This window comes from Trichechus manatus, unplaced genomic scaffold (genome assembly GCF_000243295.1).
Source record: "Trichechus manatus latirostris isolate Lorelei unplaced genomic scaffold, TriManLat1.0 scaffold00054, whole genome shotgun sequence".
In the NCBI taxonomy this organism is placed as follows: domain Eukaryota; kingdom Metazoa; phylum Chordata; class Mammalia; order Sirenia; family Trichechidae; genus Trichechus; species Trichechus manatus.
The window spans coordinates 8,059,066-8,068,163 of record NW_004443990.1 but is presented as its reverse complement, the minus strand read 5'-3'; the positions used below and the strand labels follow the sequence as shown (position 1 = coordinate 8,068,163).

The window sequence follows — 9,098 nt, the reverse complement described above, 5'->3', positions numbered from 1 at the left end:
GTGGTTCATTTTTTGTTCTTTTCCTCCAATTTGTTTTTTTTTTTTTTTTTTTTTAGTGTAAGTCTGTTGTAGTCATTACTACTTGAAGCTCATGGCTAATTGTAAAATTTCCCAGTGACTTGAAATTACTAGTACTTGAAACAGATTGAGTTAACATTTATTTACTTATTTGTCTTTGTTTTCTGGTTCATATGAATAATACTATACACATAAGATTATCACCAGAAAATCACATTATAAGTTAATAACTTTGACTTATTATTCTGCAGGTTTCTCTTAAACATAATAAAATAATACATGCAAGTCTTGCTAAATTCAGAGTGGTATATAAATAGTGTCATCTACAATGGAAGATTAACAAAAGAACTTCTTTCATCATCACAGACGGTTATAAGAATGAATTTCTACAAAACTAGTGCACTTTTTGTCTCAAACCACTTTTAACAGAGACTGTCCTAAATTTTTATTTTGAAAGGAAGCATTTTACATGCTGAGAGGTAAGAAATATAAGGAGGGTAATTTTAATGGGATTTAAATAATTCACTTACATTTCTTTGCCAATAAAATAAAGCAGGTCTTCTTAGGTTTTGTTTTTTGGGTTTTTTTTATTAAGCTTTAAAATACATCTTTCAATTTACTAATATTATAAAAGAAAAAAATACAACACTGTCATCTTCCCAGATCATATTTTACTATTTTCCAACAACAGATTTAGCTATCATTCAGAGGCAAGTAGTATAACACTTTTTAGATTTTCACATATATCTGAACTGCTGTTGATCACTCCCCAAATCAGGTCAGATGCACTACCTCTGCAGGAACATTTGCCAGAGGTGCTGTATGTTCAAATAGAAGATTTTCATGTTTTATAGTTGGCCTCATTTATTTTCCAGACCTCTAAATTTTTCATACACAGTAGCAACATCTCACTTTATGAACCATGAGGTCGTTATTAATTAAATCGAGTCAGTAAGGCTGATTTGTTCTCTCTCAGCTCAATTGCCAAGCACACAAATTAGAGGGGAAATATTTCTAATACTAGAATGTTCTCCAAGTCAGTAAATCTGGGATTATCTCATCATACCGATTATGTCAAAGCTCTTTAGCCACAGTGCTCACTAGGACATAAAATTGAATGGTATATACACAAATGGTCCCATTCCAGCATCATAGAAGAATTCCGAGGTTTTCTTACAATAATCGGAAAGCCCTAATTATTAAGAAAACTAGCCATGTCATTTATTGAATATCTACTCTTTGCCAGGTACTTTATGTTCATTACCTGAGTTTTAAAAGTATTGTTCCATGGTTCTGAACGTTTTTACAGAAGACCCAGATGTGAAATATGGACTTACATTTTTAAGTACAAAAGAATATTCATTGTCTCTCTGTTGCTTAAGTTTTATTTTTTCTAGTGATAAGCTCTTGTAATTCCATGTTTGATGTTTAAGTATGTGTTTTTTATGCATGTACAAAAAAGTATAATGCAAACATAAGATCAATCAATTAATTATTTTATGGTGTTACCTTTCTATTTGAGGGTAAGATTAGGAGTTGATTTAAAAGCACTTGATAAGGGTTACTAATAAGGATGATTTTCTGGTACAGCTTTCTAATATTCATTGTTCATAGTCTGTGAATACATTTTTTTCTTTGACAATTTGCTTTTGATTATTTTAAATTATCAATTTAGTAGAATGTCCATATATGGACAGTTATAATATTTTAATTATGAGAATGTTATTTGTAAAAAGTCGAATAGGAAAGCATGCACCCAAATTTATCCCTCACGTAATTGTTTCTGTGTTTCTTCCTTTCTACCTCCCCAAGAAGGGAACATTGTAGGGAAGGGGAGATTTAAAATAATTTAAATTACAGCCTCTTCTTTGGAATAACACATTGTAAATGTGCTGATATAAATGAAAACGTATATACCAAAATTTTTAAATAAGCGAAGCTGTCTCATCAAGTGTTTTCCTCTTTGCTTTAGTTTTTTTTGTTCAAGACAATGTGTCCTCATTTCACCCTGCAGTGGCATTCCAACCCTCTTATGTTACACTCATTAGTACTTCTTTAAAACCGCTTTCAACTTAGGCAACTTTCCAGTTTTATGAAGGCCTTGAAATGAAGTTTCAAGGTGCAGAATCAAATGCGTTAGTAAGTTTAGCTTCCATAATGAGAAATTCCATTAAACCATTTTGAAGAGATAATAGTAATTGGATTACTGTCAAGAGAATAAAGAATCTTTGTACAACTTAAACACACTCAGAAGTTTTGAAACTATGAAGCTGTCTGGGCCTTGCCACCCCCACCTTGATTCTTTAACAACTTGAACTGTTTTACCCCATCATAAAATGATCAGTAGTCTTCTTCATTGAAAGATACATTTTTAATATTTAAACAGAGGAGTTGAACATATTTGAATGTGAAAAAACTTTAGAGTATAGGATCAAAAACAAATCAAATTTGGTAATGGTAGTAGCACTGACTGACCATTTGTACTAAGTCCAACATTTTCACTTATTATCATCACTAGCCAGTAAGGTAAGTACTTTTTACTGATATTTTCCAAGTTGTGTTGTATGAAACGCTAGTCCTTGAAAAGTTTTTGGGGCAGGGCGTTGGTGTGTGGAGCACATGAAGAGTATATTACAAACTCTTGGAGAGTCTTAATGCACATTAGTGTATTAAAGGCTCTGAGAAGTCCTGCACTAAAGAAACCAATTTAACTATGTTAAACCTGGTGCATCTCAAACCTATTTGACCATATTCTTCACATAGCATTTATTAGAAACCTATGGAACATGCCTTGGAAAATGCTATTCTGTAATGTAGGAGATACTTCCAGATCCAAATCTTATTTGATCCTTATTTCATCCTCAGATGAACTTGATCTGTTTGTATGATGCTACTTCTGAGGGTGTTTGGGTAGGACAGGAGCCGAGGAAACTGATCTGGCACAAATCAGGGAAGTGAGGTGTCAGATCTAGAGCATCCAAGAAGAAGAAACAAATCTTCATCCTAATTCCAGAAGCTGCCTGTCTAACATTCACATGTTGTACAGATGGTGATAGATTTAGGAGATTCATCCAGGTGAAGGCTGGGAGTAGGATACCGGGTCTGAGAAACGCCAGGTATGAGGACCCCGGCCAAATGGGCTGGAACAGACTCTGTGGAATAGAGATGAACTGGAATGGATACTAGGCAAAGCAATCAGTCAAAACCAAGGCAGGCGGAGCTTATGCAGAAGCCCAGTCCTACAGACTGAACTGACCAAGAGGCTGAAAGTACAACCTACAGCTCATCCCTTAGGCAAATCACATCATGTCTGGTTGTCAGGAGGAGGACCAGAACCCTGAGCTTGGAGCATGACTTAATTTGAAAATCCAAGGAATAGGCTTTCATTCTGCCTGTGATTGGTTTAGGACTGGTCCTACAGGTGAATATTATCAGTAAATTCAGGTAAAAGAAAGCTGGAGAAGACAAAGAAATAGAGGACATTACAGAGAGTTGACAGAAGTCCTGTGTCGGTATTGTTACTGTCTTGTTTGACAGAAGAACGAGGGCTCAGAGGAATTTATCTATCTCTGCATCTATCCATCCGTTCATTCAAGCAAACAGAAATCATATTCTGCCTCATTCCAAAAAAGTTTTCAAAAAGATGAAGTGACTTCCCATGGTCACAACAGCAATGTGGGATAGAAAACCAAACTGTTTCTGATCTACTCTACTTTCTGTCTACCACAAGTAATAGATTTTTCAATGAAAAACACTTGTTGGTACATTTTAGAACCTTCTTCTCCCCACCTCCCCCAGAATCTTACAGCAAACACTAGTATATAAAAGCTCAATTGTCCTGACTGAACCAGGCATGGGAAGCCAGGGACATCTCTGTTCAGTCTTCCCTTTGCTCCCAACAGAGTCAGCTCTCTGCAGCATTGTTGGAAAGGCATTATTTTAGAACACTCTTTAGTAATACCAGAAGACTTTATTATGCCACAGATTGGATCAGAGGTTCTTTGCATGTACTACCAGTCACTTCTGCTGCCTAAAAACTGTGACTGTGCTTTATTGACGATTGACTATGTGCCAAAATGTGTTTAAGACTGGAAGCGGGCAGTTCTGTCTAGACTGTAGCATCAGGAATGCTGCTGGCTCTTAATTATCTCTTTAGTTCCTCTCCCTGCAAGTGAGTTTTCCAATATGTACAACATAACCTGAAAGAAAGTCATTTAGGAAAGAGTGAGACATTTCAGAATTTCCACTAAAACTTCCTTTGGCTCCCCACTGCCTATAAGAAAAGGCCCAAACTCCCTATCTTACACATTTGAAAACCAAAAATATGGGTTCCCAAACTACTTTTATGAAACTCATCTTCTACCACTTCCAACTTCCCTATACCCCAGCCCCCTAAATCTCCACGTAAATCTTACCCTCCAACTCCAAGAAACTACTTCTGGTCCCTAAACTACATGCTTGTGTATGCCTTTGCGTGTAGTATTGCTCCCTCAAACCAGAGTGCCCTGACCTCTGATGAACCCCTGCTCTTCTTTCAGGGCCCAGCATTTCCTCAGTGAAATCAATTCCCCAGGCAGACCTGGCCATTCTTTCCTCAGGGCACTCAGAGCACTTCATAGATCCATTAATAATAGTACTGGTCACTCTATTTTTTAGTTATCTGTTTGCATGATTCTGTCCCATGATGTATGGAACTTCTCAAAGACAAGAGCAGGATCTTTTTTTTTTTTTTTAATTGGGCTTTAGGTAAAAGTTTACAGCTCAAGTTAATTTCTCAGTCAAATATTTATACACATATTGTTTTGTGACATTCATTGCAATCCCAAGAATGGGATCTTCTTTTTCTTTGTATTACTGGTACCTGCATAGGCCCTGGCATATTATATGAATGAGTTGTAGATAAATGGCCCTCTTCCAGAATCCAACCTTATTCAAGTAGAGGAAAATTCCTTATCTATAGATTTTCTTAATTCTGAGTTCTCTCTGTTGATCTCACCCTTGTTTCTGTCTTCAGCCTAGTCTGGAACTCCCTCTCAGCCACCAGGGACCTTAAGGCTATAAGATGCTTAGAATCACTCAAGGCAGCCTCCACACTGGTGATTCTTTTCTAAGGCCCATCTCCCCCTCCCCAGTGCCTTCCCCTCCACCAGCCCCATTTCCCCACCTCTAACTTGATCCTAGCCTTTTATTTTTGCTCTTACCTTTTGACTCCAGGAGGCTTCTTAGTGTCATCTTATTTCTCTCCCTGGATCCACCCTGATTTTCTTTTATCCTTACTTTTACATATAACATATGTAGTCTGATCTGGCTATGGTCAAAACAGAACAAGCATACTGGAAAAACAAGGAAGACAGATAAAAGCAAATAGGATATGTCAGGTGCATGGAAATCAAGTCCTCTGAGGTATTCTACCCAACAAACTAGCAAGATCACAAAAGAATACCTATGGCCTGTCCAGCTGCTGCCATGAAAAGTGTCGCTTCCATAACGGTTTTCTCTTATGATTTACCATTTTAGAAACATTTCACACCACCACACAAAACTATGTTCTCCTCTGAAATTCAAAAAGCCTCAGGTTAAGAATTATTTACTTCAGTGTCCCATAATTTTTTTATTGTGCTTTAGATGAAGGTATACAGAGCAAATTAGTTTCTAGTTAAACAATTAATACACATACTGTTTTGTGACATTGGTTGCCAACCCCACAACATATCAGTACTTTCCCCTTCTCAACCTTGGGATCCCCATTACCAGCTTTCCTGTCCCCTTCTGCCTTCTAATCCTTGCCCCTGGGCTGGTGTGCCCATTTAGTCTCATTTTGTTTTGTTAGTCTCTGTCTGATCTTTGGCTGAAGGATGAACCTCCGGAGTGCCTTCAGTACCGAGTTAAAAGGGTGTCCGGGGGCCATACCCTAGGGGTTTCTCCAGTCTCTGTCAGATCAGTAAATCTGGTCTTTTTTTGTGAGTTAGAATTTTGTTCTACATTTTTCTCCGTCTCTGTTCGGGACCCTCTATTGTGAGCCCTGTCAGAGCAGTCAGTGGTGGCAGCCAGGCACCAGCTCGTTGTGCTGGACTCAGTCTGGTGGAGGCTGTGGTAGTTGTGGCCCATTAGTTCTTTGGACTAATCTTTCCCTTATGCCTTTGGTTTTCTTCATTCTCCCTTGCTCCAGACAGGGTAGAATCAGTAGAGTATCTTAGATGGCTGCTCACAAGCTTTTAAGACCCCAGATGCTACTCACCAAAGTAGGATGTAGAACATTTTCTTTATAAACTATGTTATGCCAATTGAGCTAGACATCCCCTGAGACCATGGTCCCCAGCCCTCAGCCCAGTAATTCGGTTCCTCAGGGATGTCCCATAATTTGATGCTTGTTTTTAAATGCAGAGGCAACATAGAGCACTAGATATGGAGTCATGAGTTGTGAGCTCTTGTACTGCTTAATCACTAAGCAGTTGTAATTTAATTTTGAGCCTTTGAATTTAAATTTGAGCCTCAGGTCCTTCATATGTAAAACAAGAGTAATACCTGCCCTGCATCTCTCCTAGGGTCTTTATGAATTTTTCATATGCTTTCACATACAAGATTGCTATTGAATAATGATTTGATTAACATCAGTATTGTTCTTTTTTTCATATGTAGGTCAAATCTGATGCCCAATAATTTTGATTTTGATAAGTTTCAGTTTGTATCACTGAATATACCAGTTGCTGTCAGTAATGGTAGCCCTACTTTTCAATTTCAACCCAGAAAAATATTTTGGAAGAAACACTAACATAGTAACTAGGATAGCATATTATCCTGAAAAATATAAATAAACTGTTCATTCAAAATCTTTGGCATACTGTTAAATTTCTGAGTCAAGTCTCCTATAATCTTCCAGTCCCTGGGAGACAATTCCAGTCACCTTATAAATAAACACAAGGATCACCAAGATCTACTCCTTGCCGTTCTCTACGGCTTTTCTTCCTAGCATTTCCCAACCTGCAACCTACACTTCAGCCATGACAATATTTACCACCCCCTAAACATACCCAATGTCTTTTGAACATCCTTTCTTACCTCTGCTTGTGTTCTTCCCTGAAATGCCTTTTCCTACTTTATCCTACTACACTTCATATCCTTCAAGGTGTGAGTCTAGCATCCTCCACCCCTTTTCTTCTTAGGCAAAGTTAGACTCCCAACTCTGTCTCCAGCACCACAATGCATAGTGCATATTTTAGCATACATAAGATTGTATTTTAATTGTGCATGCATTGACTTCTTTCCTCAAGGAAAAGGGACTATATCTGATTTATTTTAATATCTAGAGTGACTGGTACATGGTAGGTGGTCAAAAAAATATTTTTTATGTTAGTGTTGTTGAATTACCAACCAGAATGCTAGTCATTTGTTCTGAGAACACGGTAGGCACATAAATTCAGAGATAAACAGAGTTCCTGCCCTCAAGGAGCTTCTCATGTATGTAGAACCTATATTAGGTTCTACATATTCATGTAAGAACCTATATTACAGTATAATATAGTAATAGTACAGTATAGCAATAGTATACCAATAGTATAGTATAGTATAAAAGCCAAAAACTAAACCCATTGCCATCGAGTCAATTCTGACTCATTGTGACCCTGCCCCATAGGGTTTCCAAGGAGCAGCTGGTGGATTTGAACTACCAACCTTTTGGTTAGTATAATATAGTATAATATGAAATAAGACTATGGGCTCAGATTGGAAGAATATTGAGGGGAATTTAGAAGAATTAGTATGAGTTAACTAGATAAACAAGCTGGGAGGGAAGAAGATTGTAGCAGAAGAGAAAGTGTTGTTGGCGCAGATTAAAAACCATGGTATTTCCTTCAATACAGAATATATTTGGTCCAGAAAGCACTGGTTGGCACAGAATTATTAGCAGGTGAGTAACAGTGTGATAGGTCATTTAGAAATATCTCTTGGCTGGAGTGGAGTATGAATTAGAAAAGAGCTAGAACAGAGGCAGAGAGACAAGCTATTTCAGTAACCCAGGCTATAGCAATGGAAAAGGACAGGAGCGAACAGACTCCAGAGATGTTACAGCAAAACAGTCACAGGACTTGCTGAATGACTGTATGTCAGGTAAGGAAAAGTGAGGAGTCAAAGATAAAGTATTCTCCTGCATTCCTTTTTACCAAAGAAGAAAGAATGGTTTTCATTGAACCTTAAAATATGTCTAAGGACTTTTAAAACTCTATTGGATCCCGTTCCAACTGCTGTCTCATTACAAGGGACTGCAGTAGGGTGGAAGCAATGGCACTAGGATCAGTACTTGTATGGATGGACAGATGGACAGTCTTGTGGATTCTAATTTCATTCCTTGTTTTTCTCAAGTCATGTAACACAGACCACATCCTGGATCCATCCTGTGACAAGTGCACTGAACCTGTCTTGCTCAGAGGAGAATGAAGACGATTGCTCCAGAGAACTTCCTAACCAGAAGAGCTGATGATTTTCTATAGGAAGCTGAGCTACGTGGTCTTCTGGCATCTCCAACTACATGGATGACCTGAGCAGATACATATAACACCCAACTCTGAGATGCCACCATCTAAAATAGGAATAAAGCACACACTACTTGTTGAAGTTATGAAATAGAGACTCTGGATTTAGGATATTTTTGTAAAACTCTTTGATGTAACTGTATGTATTTACAAGATCAATTACCACTACAGTAGTTCTTTAAGAATAATCTAGTTATATTTTTTTGAAATCACATATAATTAGATTTTATAATATGTGTAATTTTGTCATATATATTTAGACCTTTGTAGTTTTATATATAGTTTCTTTATAAGGTATCAGCTATGATGGTTTTATAATTATCATAATGAAAAATTCTGTGAACATAGTGAAACACTTCATTTTACTTGACAATTCACTAGCCTTTTATATTTGTATCTTAGGAAAGTTATCTTAGCAAGTTTTTTGGGTTTTTTTAAGGATCGCTTCTAGACAACTATCCCACTGGCCACTGAATACAGCTTACATTTTTATGGGGCTTTCTGATTTACCAAACGCTTTTCAGACCCTGTTTTATTTAAACCATACAACAT

At 37.3% G+C, this 9,098-nt stretch overlaps 1 protein-coding gene across 1 annotated transcript in view; it reads left to right on the top strand.

Moving 5' to 3' along the window:
* The window catches only part of STXBP4 (syntaxin binding protein 4), a 197,973-nt gene extending 189,218 nt beyond the window's left edge, over nt 1-8,755 (top strand). The window contains exon 18 of the mRNA XM_004377907.2: nt 8,377-8,755. Coding sequence (XP_004377964.1) covers nt 8,377-8,491 — 115 coding nt within the window. The 3' untranslated portion in view covers nt 8,492-8,755. The remainder of the gene's footprint in view (nt 1-8,376) is intronic.
* The last annotated feature ends 343 nt before the right edge of the window (nt 8,756-9,098 follow it).